The sequence below is a fragment of the Mchenga conophoros genome, linkage group LG18 (genome assembly GCF_057382185.1).
Source record: "Mchenga conophoros isolate Kocher_MC1m ecotype Shallow Benthic linkage group LG18, M_conophoros_male_GT1.1, whole genome shotgun sequence".
Classification (NCBI taxonomy): Eukaryota; Metazoa; Chordata; class Actinopteri; order Cichliformes; family Cichlidae; genus Mchenga; species Mchenga conophoros.
Window position 1 is genome coordinate 17,231,474 of NC_140543.1, and position 18,306 is coordinate 17,249,779.

At 40.8% G+C, this 18,306-nt stretch overlaps 1 protein-coding gene across 2 annotated transcripts in view; it reads right to left on the reverse strand.

Annotated features, from left to right (window-relative positions):
• Positions 1–18,306, reverse strand: part of sntg1 (syntrophin, gamma 1) — a 41,692-nt gene that overhangs the window by 10,575 nt on the left and 12,811 nt on the right. Inside the window, exons 3-13 of one of the 2 annotated variants that reach the window (XM_085254523.1) lie at positions 18,083–18,132; positions 15,372–15,506; positions 13,341–13,397; positions 13,096–13,153; positions 12,964–13,007; positions 12,584–12,625; positions 12,136–12,238; positions 11,478–11,560; positions 11,045–11,175; positions 8,358–8,487; positions 2,454–2,492 (exon numbers count right to left, since the gene is read on the reverse strand). In XM_085254523.1, coding sequence (XP_085110649.1) covers positions 2,454–2,492; positions 8,358–8,487; positions 11,045–11,175; positions 11,478–11,560; positions 12,136–12,238; positions 12,584–12,625; positions 12,964–13,007; positions 13,096–13,153; positions 13,341–13,397; positions 15,372–15,506; positions 18,083–18,109 — 849 coding nt within the window. In that variant the 5' untranslated portion in view covers positions 18,110–18,132. Of the gene's footprint in view, positions 1–2,453; positions 2,493–8,357; positions 8,488–11,044; positions 11,176–11,477; positions 11,561–12,111; positions 12,239–12,583; positions 12,626–12,963; positions 13,008–13,095; positions 13,154–13,340; positions 13,398–15,371; positions 15,507–18,082; positions 18,133–18,306 lie in introns of both variants that reach the window. The other variant, XM_085254522.1, reaches the window with a different exon arrangement.

The following is an 18,306-nucleotide window of genomic DNA, read 5'->3' on the forward strand; positions in this document are numbered from 1 at the left end:
GTTACTGTCCCTCCACACACACGACTCGGTTCTGCTTCTATGCCCCAGCTTTGTTTACTTTTTCCCACCGAGGCTTCTAGACTTCTGATTGGCCAACATTTCTGCACGGTTAGGAATCTAGCGCCACCTGCTGCTTTGGCATGTTCCTAGCAGCGTTTTCCTTCATTTCTGCCTTTATGTGTGGACGGGATTATTTTTTAAAACGAAAACGGAAAATCTCAGTTTTCAAAAATACCCGTGTACGTGTGGACGTAGCCTCAGTCTCTGACTGGAAGCGCTAATTCGTCATTCGGCTTTTGTCAGACTAAAGTAACTGTTAAAACTGTTTGAAAAGCTCAGCTATACAACAAGGAGAGATTGAGAATTTCCTTTTAGTTCTCAGTTTATTTGATATTGACAAAAGTTAGTCAGTTTTGTCTGATCTTCTGTAAAACAAACTAAGATTTATTTTTAGAATTAATATTTTGTTTCTAAGTGGAATTGACAATTTAGTCTGTTTCGTTTGTTCTATTTTGAAACTTAAACGCTTTAGCGGCTGCCTTTTGTGTAGTTTGCAATATTTGCCTTTATCTATCTGAAAAAGTCTCATGTTCCTTAAGTACATCTACCCTGTTGAACTTATTATGGGAAATAAATATTTAAATAAAAACAAGCTGCTGATTATTTCACATTTTACTTGTGAGCAACGGCACATTTAAATCTTACAAATATAGTTATTTGGCTTATATCGTGATAGATATCGTTATTGCCTGAAATGAAAAAAACATATCGTGATATGAAAAAATCTCATATCGCCCAGCTCTAGCTACAAGGTATTAATCATTAAGCTTTAGGGATGTTGTAGGATTTTGTTATTTTTGGAAAGACTATCCTTTTCCCAATTTCCTGTCTCAACGCTGAGGGTGGTAGCTTCACGTTTAGCACAGAGAGTGAAATCAGAGTCTCAGAAAGGACAGCGAATAAGTGAATTTACTAAAATTACAAACTTTTCGTTTAGGATTGGAACTCAGTAGTCTTTCTTTTTTTCCAACAGATTGAAAAACCTGATAAATTAAGGTCACAAAGTAAACATAAAAACACAAGAAAGCAACAGTTTATTAGATTTGCCCACAAAGGTTTACAATGCCTATAGGTGTTTAATACTGCAGTATGACAGGTTTAGTTACCTATTAAGCTTTTAAAAACAGCATTTAATAAATAGTTTATAGCATTTTGTCCCATTGCTTTAAGCAGACAAGACTTTTTTTAGGGGTTATATTTAATAAGGGGCCATCATTGAGCTTTTGTAGTGACCTACTGCAGGTGTTAGTTGTCGTGGCCCCTGTTGTTAACCTAATTTGCCTTGTAGGACAATAAACTATTGAATTGAACTGAGCTGAAATATATATTTGACCATAGCTTCATATCACCTGTAAAGCTATAGTGACTAGTATTTGATTGTATTAGTGCATTTTTTCTTCTCTGATGCATTAGTTTAAAGTTTATTAATGTGAGTCAAAAAATTAACCCGAAAGTTTCATTTCTCACACTTTACGGATCTGTTTATGTGTCCAATTACACAAGTACACCTTTTCAGTCCTTTATATTGTAGTCTGACCAAAACAATTACATGTGATGTGTATGGGTGAGGAAAGTTACAGAGAAAACTGACACTGATTCATGATGACACACGGCCATCAGCCACGAGATTAAAACCACCTACCACCTGCTACGGTGCAGCGTTCTGCTCGGAAAGTTTGGTGCCTGACATTCATGTGATGTTACTTTGTCTGTTTTAATGTTGTGGCTGATGTGTGTACTTCATTCTTTTGCGTACCCCAGCAAACGCTTTGTAATTTAGCACTCGCAGCAAGGACAAGCAGCTAGACAGACGGGGAAATGAAGAAAAAGAAAGCAAAGCCTCAATCGGCAGTGCTGCAAGACATCAGTTCAGATATTAAAGATATCATAGCATCACTCTTCAGGAAGCCACAGGTTGACTGTGCCAAGAGAAAATTATTTGTTTGCTTTTCTTTTTGCAGGTTTTTGTTTGTTTATTTGGGTTTTTTTAAAGAATTTGCAAGCAAGTGAAAAATTTGGGACAGGCACGTCTCACGCTGTTTCATTTCTTGAATGAATTGTCAAGTGGATTCATGTCTCTTTGTGGGTCAGAAAACCAGATTGAAAAAGTAACAAAGAAGAGCCTCGCTGTGGTTTTTTTAAATGAAAGATGACGCTCTGCGAGTTAACTGGCTGAAAGCGCTTAAACAGTTTTCTGATCATGTCTCAGTGGACGGACAAAAATGATGCAAACGCTCCTCTTGTGCTGCAATAGATGGCTTCTTTTTAATTTATTTATTTTTCTTGACTGGTTATATTCACTTCTGATTGTCAGGATAAGGATGAAATGAATGCCCGACAACGCAAAATGAAGATCTTAAGACGCAACCGCTGCAGGAGGAAAAACATCTTACCTGCTGGTTAACTGGAAAATTCCGGTTAATCTTCTTCACCTGTGAAATTTTGTGAGAATGTCAGTAACTCATTAAAATATCTCCTGCTAACAATCAGACACAGCTGACAAGGTCGACATATTTGCAGGAGCCCACGAGGCCCGCCAATCAGTGACAAAGCTTCCAAGAATAAATAAACATGAATTACAGTTTCCGTGCTAACATACTAACCACGGCACTGAAGGAAAACGGTTTGAGATACTTCATTTAGTCAAAGCATGCAAATTTCAAAATGAGATAGAGTTATTTCCACAAGGACCCGAGGCTGTTCCTAAAAGAAATCCTTTTTTTAAAATCCATTCTCTCTGTGGTAATAAAAGCGGGGGGACTACAGAGTGAGCAGTCAGCCTTTAAATTAAAACATTCTCCTCAGATCACAGGTATCGCTTGCACCTAATCCACACTTTACTATCAAAATAACTCTTCCTTAGGAGCTGAACACCAAATTAAGCTGTCCGGTCCTCATGCCGTCCTCCTATAGAAGGAGGAAAATGTCGCAGCAGCTTACTGTGAGATGTAGCTGAAGTTTGGGTCCAGAGAGAAAACAAGATTTTTGGGGTTTTTTTCCAGAAGATGAACTGTCAGGATGTGAGCCGGGTTTGAATATATGTGAGCGGTGACGGTGGGTTTGTTCAGATGGCAGGTCTATCCTGTTCTAACACAAATTAGGAAATTCTGAAGGGTCCGGTTTTTCAAGTTTTGCAGGAGCTTGTGCACATTTCACCGTATCTAAAAATACAAACAGGAGAAGTTTGACTGAAGTTTGTGGGCGCCCTGGAGGTGGCGTTTTCACACCTATAGTTTGTTCATTCTGCTTCCAATGAGTTGATGAGCTTGTGAACTTGCAGATTTTCCTCATTGTTTGGTTTCTTTTTGCACAAAGAAAACTCCAAGTGAGCTCCAAGTGAACCAACATGCGTCACGAATAACCAGTCTGCTTACAGTCCGGATGTGTCTGAGGCAGGAGCCATAAAAGTAAACACAGGAAGAAGGAACCATATTCTGGATTAGTGGAAAACATGGATAATTTACTCCTAATGAGTTTTTATTTATCTGTGTGATTTTTCAGGCACCCGAGGCAAAACAAACAAACTGCTCTGGAGTTTGCACTCTGAGAACTGAGAACACCTTCAAACGGACTCAGTACAGTTTTTCTGGTCTTTACCTGAGTATGATTACTGTGCCCACATCTGTACAAATGAACCACACCAAGGGGGAAAACAAAGCAATGTTTAAAGAGGCTAAAAACACCCTACGTCACAACAGGAGCTGGCAGTGGTGAAAGGAGTACTTGGACCCTTTCTTTGAGGGCATTTTCACACCTGCAATTTAAATCAGCTGATCAGTTTGTAAAGTTGCAGGTTTTTCTTGTGGGTTGGTTTCTTTTCACACAGAGAAAACTCTCAAAAGTGAATCAAAATGTGTCACTACACACCACATGAGAACGCTCAAGTCCTGTTATTGGGCAGATCTGTCTCAGGCGGGAGCAGCAAAAGTAAGTACAGGAAGAAGGTGCTGTGTTCTGGACTAGCAGATATCAAATGAGCCCTTGGTTCATTTTACACAGCTATGATACTTTTCCACATCTGGAAAGAATACCTGGCAACAGGATAGCGTACACCTGGTAGTTGGGTTGGATCAGGCTTTGATCACATTCTCACCTGAAATAAACCACTTTGGAGTTTGTTTGTAACCGCACAAAGACAACCCTCCTCCAAAGGGTCTTTTGGTGGTTGCTTGGTCCACAAATGAGTGCAAGTGCTGCACAAATGAACTGCACCAAAGGCTAACGAGCCCAGTAGCAAAAACACCCTATATTCATATAGTTATATAGTATAACTGCACAAATTTAGCCAGTAAGTGTAAAAATAAAAGTTATGATGAATTTACTGGATTACACATTACACAGGATTGCACTTCATAGTAGAAGAAGAATAGTATCCACTGGGTACCAGACTCTCCAACAGGTGATATATGCCAGTATATGATAAATATCAGGGGTTTTTAATAAATCTATATAATAAGCATCACTGTTCAGCAGAAGTGAAAAAAACACCTTTTTTTCTTCCTTGTTGATATCTTCTAATTTACTTATTTGAAATCTTAAAGTTAACAGCTGCAGTTAAAACCTTTAAATGAATAAATATTGTTTAGTTCAAATGAAAATCATCAGAGAAAATATAAATAACTTTATATTTAAACACAGTACTTGTATAAATATACTTCGGTGCTTCCCACCACTGGGAGCTTGTGCTTTATTCGGTTGTTTCTAGAAACTAAATAACAGAGCAATTCAGTCTTCGGCTGTTATAAAAACAACTAAATTGCCTTCCAATTTAAGAAAATTGGCCTCAAAATTCATGACAGCACACTGTAAACCAAACAACTGCATAATGAAAGGTGAACAGCTCGCTGACAGAGGTGGACAGACACTTAACAGTGGAGCTGCTCAATGCCACTGAGCTACAGCTTTGAAAATTGCCTCGGAATCGAATCAGCACCTCTGAGCCCAAGTCTCGGCAGAAAATACTGGAACGAGCTGGAAAACCTGAAGCACAGCTGTGCTAAAGAAACCACAAGGTCAAGGCACAAAGACATAACCTGGTGTGGGGAGCAGTAAACAAGAAAGAAATGAGTCATGACGAATGAGTCACGATTCAAGCTCATTCTTACTTCTGATTTGATTCACAATTACATTTGGAAGGGAGGCGGCAGGACGAGTTCAGCCTACGATATCTGTTGCTTCGCTGTGCAGCTGACTAGTGGGAGTTGTTAGAAGCAATGGAGTAAAAAAAACTTCCCTTCCTAATGTTTCCACACTCCTTCAAATGATGCCTTAAAGTGCGCTGCTAAATAAATTAAAGAGTGGTTTCATGAACACTGGGATGGCCTCTCCAGTCACCAGACCTGAACATCACGGAGTCTTTATGGGGATTTGTGCAGTGCTGAGTGGATTTCCTCCTCCATCATCGCCCAGAGAACTGGAGGCACTTTTTTCGTGACGAATGCTTCAGTGTTTGAGTACAAACAGATCAGCTGAAATGTAAGCGAGCGAAGGATGACCCCCGGCCCCCATTAGAGCCTTAATTTTAATATATCTCTATCTCGTTTCCATGATTTTCTCCGGTTCTTAAGTCACTCTATTAACATTTACTTTGAGCTCACGATGCAAAGCCACAAATAAGTTTGGCGGTTTTATGGTGTTTTTAAAATCTTTGTAGGACAATTTGTGGCTGATGTGCAGCACAATCAAGCAATCAATAAATCCTTTATTTGTCTCTGGAGCGTAATCAGTTTTATAGTGGTGGAATAACAACAGGATGAAACCACAAAGCACATTAGCATGTAATATAAATACAATTATTATGCAAATTCTAAAATATGCCAGACCCTGACTGGTTAAAGTGTATCTGGACTCACAATGTAGCTGGAAAACGCAAATTAAATAGTTATGTAATACTCTCTAATACTTACAGTATGTGTGGTTAGCTACACTGTGCAGACATGTTGGTCTGGTGATTTGCTCCAGACTAAAATATCTCAACATCTGCATCTGGATTTAGATTTTGGACAGATTTGTGATTCCCAAACATGCATGGAAGGAGTCGCCATGATGTCACCTAAAGCTTTATGTTCAACAGTTTCAAAGCACTAGCAGGAGGAGCCTTGATTTCTCCCATAAGACAATTTTTTTGATTTGGATCATTTTTAAATATATTTTCAATGTAGTAATTCAACAGCATAGTGGTTTACACATGTGCCAACCATGGTTTGATGCTGTGAGGAGACACAAATTCCTTTGGGGTTGCGTCAGGAAGGGCATCAAATAGTCCTTTCACCATCACACTGCTTACTCAAAGGGGGCTGTTTATTGTTGGAGGGTCTTAACCTTACAACATAAAGCATCTTGAGACAACTGTTGTTATAAATTTGAAGCCATAATAATTAAAATTGTACTGAATTCAATTGAAAATATGCAGAGCTACCCACTGCAGTGACTCCTTCTGAATAGGGGACTAGAAGAAAGTGTTCTTGGGTTCAGTGAGTAGTGGGCTACTTTTCTTGTAGCCCTACTGCAACCTTCTCCTTTTTGTAATCAGATGAGTCGCCTCCTGCTGGCCATTAGAAAGAATGCAGCTTCCACTAGCTTTACCGTTCAGACCTCGAGGCTATATCTTTCAGTTAGTATAACAGATTTGTAAATCCCAAGAAAACAGAGTGCAATTTTAAGACAGGGAACCTCTGACATTTTTTCAAAGCCCATCTTCATCTTCTGACATTTGTGTTAACAACTGGACAGCTTGCACTCTCAGCCTTTTAGTCATCATCCTCTCATCATGAACTGTAATCACATTGATGATCGCATAGTTTTAAATGTGGAGTTTTAATTTATTTGTGTGCAATATTTCACTGCATTTTCCTCAATCTGCTCACTCCTACAACAGTGAAAGGTTGTAAATGATGCAGTGTAAACAACAACAATGCAGTTTGTGACCATGGTGAGTGGTGAATGGATGTGTATTTGTGTAACACTTTCTAGTCTTGCTGACCACTTAAAGCATTTTTACACTGCGAGCCACATTTAGCCATCCACACATCATACAGTGCTTTTTTCCAAGCACTTAAGCTATCACAGCAGCTCACACACCGGCGGAAATATCCAGGGCAATCTGGGGCTTAGTATCTCGCTCAAGGACACAAGGCCACCACCAGCAGTACCGCTGAAGTCGGTGATGCTTCATGAACAAATCAGTGCAGAAAAAAAACCCCCATCTCACATGGAATATTACACTGCATCTGGACATTCACTGCATTCACATGCAATTCACATGCTGATGTGAATTACTCAGTCACATCAGCATGTGACCAAAAGACAAGTGACAAGCTGCAAAATGAACCGTAAGATCACTTTCTGATGAGTGAAGTCAAAATAAACATTTTTTTAAAATGTCATGCAATAAGACACATTTTATTTCAGCAAATCCATCTACTGTATGTTACCAGCTCACTCACATCCTTCACTAAGTACTCAGGCCAGAACAGGAATACATTCTCAACTGTTAAAACTGCTGGCAGTGAGTCATCAGTGTTATGTTTAGTATGTCCCTCACTTCGTCCACTCTAATTAATCAGGGCTCCATTATCCCCCCAAGACACTCTCTCTCTCTCTCTCTCTCACACACACACACACACACACACACACACACACACGATAATTACAAATCCCTGATTTTTACTGCTGCTCAGTCGGTCCCGTGTTTTTATCTATCTAGTAATTCCCAAAAAATACCAGAAGTTTCTACATGGAAATGAATGAAAATAAACCAAAATACAAAATGTTAAATGTATCAATTTTTCATATATGAGCAATGATGTGCAGCAATGGAGCTTGTTAAGCAGTATTGGTATTTCAGACCCCTGCCGAGCATGACCACTCATCTGAAAACACATAAACAGGTTTTCCACAAAGCTGAAGTAGAGCTTGGAAAATTGTATTCACAATAAGAGAAAGAATACAACGCAGTCATTTCTTTGTTTCTTTCTGCCTTGTGGTTTCATTTTAATGCAATATTTTTGGATGAATTATAGATAATATGAGTGCATACTGGCAGCTGGAAGGAATAAGTGTAGTACAGCGAGGCTGCTGTTATTGTGACTTCGAGCACTCAGGAATAAAATTTAACTTTATTCGTAGTGAGAAGGCCCACTAGTACGTGTCTACGGCCCTTAATGTTGTGACATTCAGAAAGGAACTGTTAGATAATCCACAAACTGCAAGCGTGTTGCATGAACACCCAAACCAATTTCCTGCTGGTTTACATGTGGGACCACGAGAGCTAACAACTGTTATTGCTTCTTACTCACATTGTGCTTGGTGAGGCTGGAAATGTTGCTTGCAATTGCCTGAAGCCAGTCCAAGCATTCTTCTGCTGTGGGAAACTGTATAACTCCACTGCAAACACCATCCACTGCTATGACCTGGAAAGCATTTTTCCTGAAAGAGTAAAAGAAACACAAGCCAAAGATCAGGGGAGGATTTCAAATATTTTACACATTCATATTTAGTTTCTGTTTTTATTTTAAAAGGGGATTAGAGACAGTTCATTGCATCCCAGCATTGGAAACTCTTCCTCTGGGATTCCTGTGATAACAAACTAAGCAAAACTGACTGTGGTGAAAAATGCTGCTGTTTAATAACTTGAAAAACTGAGCGTCCAATTTTCCAAGATTAATTAATTTAGCAACGTAAGCTAAGTGCAAGCTCACTAATTAGTTACTTTGCTTGTTTAGGCGATCCACATGCATAATATGAAAACAGATTTGGGGGAATTTATATTTCTTTCTCTCTTTTAATTTTTTTGAATACTGCACTACTTTTGGAACAGGCTGGTCAGGTGATGAAAAACCTCAAAATATTAAATGTTCACTTCTTTTTTTAATATAATCCAAAAGCTGTGCCTGCAATATGAAAAATAAATGCAAAAACATATTCAGCAATATGCAGTTATTGAGATAAAACCAGAACAGTTACATACAGTGGGGCAAAAAAGTATTTAGTCAGCCACTGATTGTGCAAGTTCCCCCACCTAAAATGATGACAGAGGTCAGTAATTTGCACCAGAGGTACACTTCAACTGTGAGAGACAGAATGTGAAAAAAAAAAAAAATCCATGAATTCACATGGTAGGATTTGTAAAGAATTTATTCCTAAATTAGGTCTGAGTGACTCAGGTGAGGTGGAGATGGGGAGGAGGTTGGTTGCACAAATGAGAGCCTGAAAGGAAGAATGACAGAGAAAACAGACTTAAACCATATAGAGTAGAGGCTGATTGGCTCCAAGAAGGTGATGTTGGCATTGAGTTTGATAGTGTGTGAAAGTGGCAGTGATGTAATGAACAGACTGGCAGCCTAGGAAAGCGGCTCGGTTCACTCTGGCACAGCTGGCTGCCGGCAGAGCCGGCGGGCACGCCACTGCAGCCCCCTCTGGCTTCTGCTTCGGTGGCTACTGGGTGACCCCTCATCTGGGGCTCTCCTCAGCTCTTCTCAGAAGGGTGGAACGAATGTCCCTCCGGTGGTCCGACTTGGGCTCTCTCACTCTGGGGCCTCTGGATGTCTGGAGGCTGGATCTCCTCCATGCCTGCTTCATGCCCTGGGGGACAGGGTTATGGCTCTCTACATCCTCTAGCAGACCATTACACAGGGAAACCTTTTGAATACAAGCGCACTGATCCACACAGGTGTGCACACGGGTGTTCACTGTTCATAGACATAAACTACACCTTTATTGGCTGCTATTTCTAAGCACATTATGCGCTGTCGGTCCTGCTTGCTACACAACAACATTCAATATTTAGTATTTACTGCTGTTTACACTTAGCTAGATTAACGTGATGGTGTTGTGTTTAGTATGTTGCTCTGGTTTTTTTTTTTTTTGCTTGTTTTCTCTTCTTTTTCTCTCAACAGGTGATCCAGGAGATCTTCTTTTCTTCTTTCTCTTTTTAAGTGCCCTTTCTCACTGTCCCTCTTCCCTTCTGTTTTTCTTTTCCTTCCTCTTTCTTTCTCCCTTTCCTATCCCTCAGTCATGTCTGTCCCGTCTGTAACAACTGAAAATAAAATAAAATAAACAATAACAACAAAGGTTGATCAAATGGACCAATACGGCAATGCCGTGATGATCCATTTGGCAAAGTAAATCCATTGGGTATCCTTGTTGGTCTTCAGACAACAATTCTGACGGCTAAAGAACCAAATGGGACAGGCAAAAAAAAAAAAAATTTTTTTAAAAAGCAGGCTGCTCAGTGATTACAGATCTTCCTTATTGAAGTTATATATATAGAGCTTTTCTGCTCTAACTGAGCACTTAATACAAGCTTTGGGTGCACACAATCTGGGGTTCAGTATCTTCCACAAGAGTACTTTAAGGTGTATTTAACAGCAGCCAGGGAATTGATCCACCAACCTTCCGACTGGTAGATGATCTGTTCTACCTCCTGAGTCACAGGTGGCACCGGGTGTTTCCTACAGGGACTGTATGATTGTGGGAGTTCATGCTAATACTGCAGGGTTTTACTTTACACTGTAAAGCACCATCGGACAGCTGTTGTGAACTGGAACTACAAATACAGTGTATGTACTACTGTGTATATAAAATCGTTTCTTTTGCTTTGTGGTAAACTTCACTATCATGTCCCTTTTCTGTTCCAGACAGGCGCCAGGCAACGAACTATTGGCTTTTTGGTTCAGTTACTATAATCCTTTTCTCTGCGTATCCAAAGAGTTGTCCAAACTGACACGAGCAGAGGAACATAAATCTGGCTTTACTCACTAACCCAACCAAATCACAAGACACCAGTGAGGCATAAGTTAAAGTGTTAACCCAGCCAAATACTGATCGTGTGTTTAATGGTACACTCTACACAGTCTATTTATAGATGGAGCATTGCAGTGTGCTCTATTTGAAAATCCCCAAGCATTTAAAATGTAAGAGATCTCTGCACTAACATCTTAAGAAGAAAGAAACTGATACTTCAGCACGAAGTCCCAGAGCTCACCTGGAAACGTCACAGCCGGGGATATACTGTGACAAGCGTGAGTGTAGCAGAGGAATAAGGCGCAGGTCCACCCATCTCTTCTCCCAGCGAAGCCCTGGGGACGTGGGCCAGGACGAGCAGGACAGGGTGTCCTGCAGAAGTGTGAAACCGAAGTTAGAAGAGATAGCCCCTTCCCACCTCCAGCATTTGAAGCTGTTCCCATGTCAAAGAGCCCGAGTCCTGCTGCAACTATACGGTTGTTGCGGATGCACAGACAGCACAAGCTGCAGATTAAAAGTGATTTGCCGTCCTCAAAAGATAAAGATAGAACATCCTAGCTATCAGCAAGCAGTGACAGTTGCATGGAAACAACTTTCTGGCATCTGCTGCTGCGTAGTTACAAAAGGACAGCTACTAAATCAGCCAATCAAAAGAAAGGCTAATGAAAAAGTACCGTGTTGTTAGGATGGTAGTTCAAGTGCAGGCCACTATCACACAGAGGAGAGGAGGTCCCACTACTCTGGTCACTGGGGATGCCTGCAGCATACAGGAAAACAACAATAAACCCACAGCTACACCCCCGTCTATTTCAAGGTTTCTAGCAGCAATGAATCACAGCCATCATCTAAAGCGTGTTACTTTGTTCTGCTGCTCAAGTCGGCTCCAGCTCTCTGCCAATTTGTATTCCGTTGACTGGCTGGATGGCCAGTCAACCTGCCCTATATACGCAAATGAAAGGATTTCATGAAATGCTTTCATGTCTCACAATAAAGCTCTGACATACGAGAGCAATCAATCCTGAGATTTTGTTAATTACTGCAGTTTAGTCTTTAGCATCTTTTCTGAAGCTTGAGATGGGTTTACTCCTCAAAGCAGCATCTTTACTCAGTGCTTAACAAGACAGGAAGTCCAAAATAAATGGAGCAGGAGCTGGGCGTATTTTTCTTTATTTCTCTCAAGTCGACTCAAATTTATTGTTTCCAGGGCGACCAATTCTAGACAGGAAAAAAAACCCCCACCAGCTATAAATACTCTTGGCCAATTATTTTCCACAGCGGTAATAGTGATTATGTACTTAGACCTAATACCGGGGTGAATGAGAGGGTTCTCACATGTACAGTCCTCACAAAGGGGCAGTTTCAAAAAGGCTGGAGTCTTCTTTAAGAAAGAGACCGTGAGAGTCACTTCTTCACCAGCATTTCTTAAAACCTGGACCTGGAAAGCAGAAAAACAAACAAACCTTGGGAATATTTTTTTTTTTTTGGTCTTCTTTACAGAAGCTGTAAACTGTGAGGTTTTTCTCGCTGAATGCTTGCTGTGATGAAACATGGTGTGCCAAAGCCTCGCTAAGAATGGAAATCCAAGATAAGGGATTTACAGAGTGCAACTTTTATGCTCCTTACTCACACATATTGCTTACAGATGAATTTAGGCAGGAATGAAAGAGAAAAAAATGGCTTTACATGTCAGAAAGATACAAATCATGAAGTGAGACAAGATAAGCTGTTGAAAGAGTTGTTGCAGCGGTGAGAAACTATGAGATATGAGCTGACAGCTTACCACTTCCTCGTGGCGATAGCTCCTGACATTTATTCCATTTATCTGGAAACAACAATAACACGGTTAGCCTAAATGATACTGCTGGCATCATATCACTGTAGCTTTATCTTCAAAATGATTAATGGGGCCAGCATAATAATTGTTATGACATCTGCGGCAAAAACTGTTGCCATGTGGGAGATTTTCTTTAATCGATTTATTTATTTATTTTGGCTGAAAGAGATGCAACAAATTAAAGACCTTTATTAGCCTATAGGGACGCATAATTACGCCACACAGTTTTATGGACATGTGGCGCATGAATTATTAAAGAACGAGGAAACGTGTTAGCTCGCGGTGTGGGATGAGATGTGTAAACGCGCATTAATGCGGCGTGTTACCTGAAGGATGCCGTCTCCGATGAAAAGCAGCCCAGACAGTTCAGCTGGAAAGAGAACAGTCGCTTTAACGCAAACAAACAAGAGGAGGGGGAAAATGACGGGAAGTGGGGAGAAAAAACCCTGACGTTATACCTTTCTGCTCCTTTGATATTTTTGATATCACAACAGGGATTTTGTGCTCTGCTCCACCCTACAGAGAGAAATCAAAAAGAATTGGATTACGAAGGTATCACAAATGGAGAACAAGACTCTTGAGATCAACATCCTTGGCTGACACAGTTGTTGCACATTGACAAGGAAATAATCAATGCCACTTGTTCAGACTTAATTCTAGGAGCTTGGGAGGAGCGGCCCTAATCTGCTGGGATCTAAATTACCTTGATGCTCAGACCGAACCCTCCAATCGTCTGTCTCCTGATCGTTACAGTCCTCTCCTGCAGTTAGAAAGACGAGTTTAGACTGCAGGACATGATTTCAAGCTGTGGAAATGTGGAATTAAAACGATCTAACTCCTGAAGCTTTTCTTTAACTGTTTTAATGATTACAACATTTTTTAATACAAAACAGGAAGGTGGTTTATTGATTTCAGCATAAGTTTGAGCATTTTACAAATATTTGCCTTCTTTTGGTACTTTTTGTTGCATTGGGTGTGTTTTCTTTTCTCAGGTGTAGTTTATGGATTTTCTTTTACAGTGCCTTACTGGCCACTTTAGTAGGTACACCGGTTCAACTCTTCGTTAATGCAAATATCTAATCAGCCAATCACATGGCAGCAACTCAGTGTCTTTAAGGATGCAGAAATAGTCAAGACGAGCTGCTGAAGTGCAAAATGAGCATCAGAATGCAGGGGAAAAGGTGATTTTGAAGTAGTCTTGATGTAGTGTGGTTGTTTGTGCTCAGAAACATGTTTCAGAAACTGCTGATCTACTGGGATTTTCAAACACAGCCATCTCTAGGGTTTACAGAATGGTCAGAAAAAAGTAAAAATATCCAGTGAGTGCTGGGTGAAAATGCCAGGTCTGAGGAGAATGGACAGACTGCTTCCAGCAGATGGAAAGGCAAATATCAGCTAGTTACAATCAAGAACATTGAAAGACGTAGACTACAGCAGCATAAGACAACACCAGGTGATATTCCTGTCAGCTACAAGCAGGAAACCGAGGATACAGTTCATGTTCTTAGCGGGCAGGAGATTGGAAAACGTTGCCTGGTCTAATGAGTCTCAATTTCTGCTGCAACATTCAGATGGCAGGGACAGAATCTGGCAGAAACATCATGAAAGCGTGGATCCATCCTGACCTGTGTAAACATTTCAGACTGCTAGTGGTGGTGTAATAGTGTGGGGGATATTTTCTGTGTTTTTAAACACCACAGTCTACCTGAACACTGCCACACAGAAGACCACATCCATCCCTTTATGACCACAGTGTACCCATCTTCTAGTGGCTGCTTCCAGCAGGATAACGCAGCAGGTCACAAAGCTCAAGTCAGACTGACAGACAATAAGTTCACTGCAGTCAAATGGCCCCCACAGTCTCAGTAGAGCACCTCTGGGTTGTGCTGAACAGGAGAGTCACATCGTGGATGTGCAGCCAACAAACCCGCCGCAACTGTGTGACGCTGTCGTGTCAACATGGTCCAAAAGATGATCTCTGAGGCAATGTTTCCAGCACCTTATTCAATCGATGCCATGAGAATTTAAAGAAGTGTAGGTGAAGGTGTACCTACCGTACTAACGTCACCAGTGAGTGTATTTTATGTTTTGCAACAACTTTTGAAGTTAAAAGTTGTCTCGGGTGGGCTCTGATACATTTTTCAATGACAGTCAGGTTTGTATGGCATCGAATATGAACACTCTGTTGCTCAAGGTGCATGCATGCAGCGTATTCAGCAATTTCTTAAATGAAATGTAAAATTCAATCCAAATATTCAACTGAACTTGGTCACCAGCACTTGGACTGATACGTTGCAGTTGTATTTGCATACCGGTGCCTTTGCCCTTTTCGCTGATTATTAATGATGTTTCACAGGACACAAACCTCCATTTGTCATTTGAGGATTTTTATCCAGGAAAATGTTATTGAATGAATAATTCCATTTTGGGAAAGGTCACGGTCTCGGGTCTCAGCTGAATATTTTTTTTCGCACAAGAAACCCGCGCAATAATTAATGTGAAGGAAAAGTTGTCAGGGGTGATGACAAGCGAGAGCTAAATGTTAAACTCAGTAGGTGAATTATTATTTAATGACTACACTTGATTTATGAGGAATAGATTCACTCATGTAGGCTTTCCATTAACACAGACACTGAGCTGTGTTCTCAGCACTTTTGTGTTGTAACCTTCATTACCCCGCGCTGCTGTATACGTTACTGATTTCAGCGTCTGTAATTATGACTGGGTTACTTACGCTCGAATAGAAAGGCTCTCCTGACACACAGATGACATCTTGCTCTTGAATGGTCAGAATATCTTTGGCCAAGTGTAGTCGAATATTAAACGGCTCCTCATTACCTTCTTGCATCAAATAAATCCCAGTCTTTGTCTGTGAACAGTCAGAGAGATAAAATCATTCATCATCCCTCCATGACTAAATTAACTGGCCATGAAATGAAATGTCATTGAGAATACTCGCTGCAGAATGAACATGGAAATTAGGAAACAGGGTTTTGGTGTCTATTATTTTCTTCTTTTTTTTAAATTACTCTTCTTGTTAAGGCTAATGTCGGACCAAATAACCACAATAGCAGCTCTGAGTAATAAACAACCAATTTGGATAACAAAATATACAAGAAAACAATTGATATATGGCTTATAAGCCGCATTCTGCGAGTCCAAATAACACTTTTGTACCCTCTGTTCCACGCTGAGACACAGAAACCCAAATTATATCATCACATTGTATTATTATATCAAATGGTGACAAATTAAGAAGCTGTGAAATTCAGTGGCTCAAATCAAATCGACCTCTGCATTTGAATCTCCCTGCTTTCCACGAGCGAGTGTGAGAGCGGCGTGTGTGTTTCCAGTGAACCGTTTAAAACACGCTAATCTGCATGCATTTGCATTCTGCGTATCCTTCCTCATCCCCAGCTAATTGTGATGCCTGTCCTGTCCTTGACTTAAAAAGGTCTACATGAAAGGAGCACCTTCACCTGACAAGACTGCTAATAGAAGAAAGCCACCAGTGTCAGCATCCTTGTCGCCCAGGATACGCCACTCATCGGTTCACAAGACAGGCTGGTTGCATGACTGCTATTCTCAGACAGAGAGACAGCGAGAGTATCTCTCAAAATTGCGGGTCGAACTTGAATCAAAGTCAGTTTGCGGAGCATATTATCTTTCACCCTAAATGAGGAACGTGAAGAGCCAAGCCCTCGCCTGCAGCTGCAGCGTGAGAAATGAAATGAGGGAGCCATTAATTCACGTTATTTGAGGTAATGCGTGTCTGTGTGAAAGTCATTAGCCAAGCGAAATGAGGGTAGTAGTGTTTGTATATTAGCCGGGTCAGACAGCATCTCAGGTGACTGAGCATTATTTGACCCGCTGCAGTGCTTGTATTGCACATAATGAACCTCATCCTTTATCCTATTTTATAATTCACTATAATTCACACCAACCTCCGAAACACCCCACCATTATCAGCTGTAGTCTGCTGGCGTGCATGTGGCAAACTATGAGGGAATCTTCTTTTAATCAAGGACCATTACAGCGAACGCCAAACGAGATTAATTTTTTTTTTAAAGGAAAATAAATTTTTCTGATGTTTCCTATCAAGAGGACCTGCAGTGAACTTTGTTGCATTTTGAAAAAAGACGGTCGAGGAGCAAAAACGGACAACCAGCTTGTCAACATCGCGTGCCTCACATCTCAGCATCTCCCAGCAGTGAGATGCGATGCAAGGCAGAGATGTGAGGAAGCTGCCCAAAGAGAAATCCTCGGTTCCTCGGGTCAGTCTTTAGCAGCATCAGTTACTTGTGATGTGCTGCAAAACTGTCAACCCCAGCTGGTACGAGTGCCCAAAGAGCCTCTTCTCTAACATAAAAAAGAGGTCTTTATTCGTTTCGATGCACACTTTGATCAACATGGCTGCTCTGTAACAGCAGAATCACTGTTAATGATTTAGTTATCATTGAACATTCCTTTTAATCTTCTAAGTCAGTGTTGCTGGGGTGGTTTTTTTTGTTATGATTTCTGAGCTATTTATTTACTCGCAGCACCATCTGCACAATGATGCACCATACAGCAGCGTCAGATTGCAAATTCAAAAAATAGATAAATAAAAAGCTGTGGCTTTGATGATCTGTATATTTTACATTTCCTCATTCATCCATTAAGCGAGTGAAAAAAGCTGCGACTCTGTGACGCCAACACATTTAGCAAGTAATCAGCCTGTATATTCTGAACTGTCAAGATTGATCACCCTCCCATGAGTGTGTACTGTGTTGCATCACAACTGCAACTTTGTTCTGTCATAGGCGCTGCAAGAAAAAACTTGCAGCATGTATACATCATTCCAGCATATAAAAGACTTCAGCACAGGGTACACCTGTGTTTCCTCACTCTTACTCATCCAGAAGCCTCCACTCACCGTGCATTTTCCAGGTCAGGGAAGGAGAGAGGATGCAAGTAAGCAGAAGTTAGCATGATGAAAAGCACAGAGGGTTTCGGTGTGCCTTTGTGCCGGCATGTTACATGGCTAGCCTCGCTAATTTATGATAGCTGGGTGATAAATGAAGCGGCTATGGTCTCTGCTTGAGAAACGCTATCAGAGAGTAAATCAGCTGCAGATCCATCATCACCACCTTCCCTTGTTGCTCAGGATGTCAGATAAGATGAGCTCATGAAGTGAAAGCTAAAAGACATTAAGTGGTGTGTTTTGTTGTGTAGCTTTACTTGGTTTTTTTTGTGGGGGGAGTTTGCAGTTGACAGATTAAAGGGGGATAAAGGGGGCCCAGTGAGACTGCACATGCACAAACTGCACTGTATGTGCCCCGCTGCTGTTGTAGCCACAGGCCCTCAGATACCTTGCATGCTTTAACACTGTTTCCAAGTGCCTGAAAATGCCTCGCCGCTTTCTATAATCTTGCTCAATTGTTACATTGATTGAATTCTACCAACCTCTTCATTTGAAGTCTTGAAATCCATGTGCTACTATGCAGTGAGGGATACTGCAATAGAGAAAAACAAGACTGAGTTAGTCGGAGGAGACAAATGCTTAAAGACACGACTGGCCTGCTGCAGCAAAACCACAGAGCTGATTTAAACCAGCATTGTTAGCGGGATGCCTATTCTCATTATAGTCTCATACAAAACACAGACAAAGGAGAGAAATGTTTTTTTCA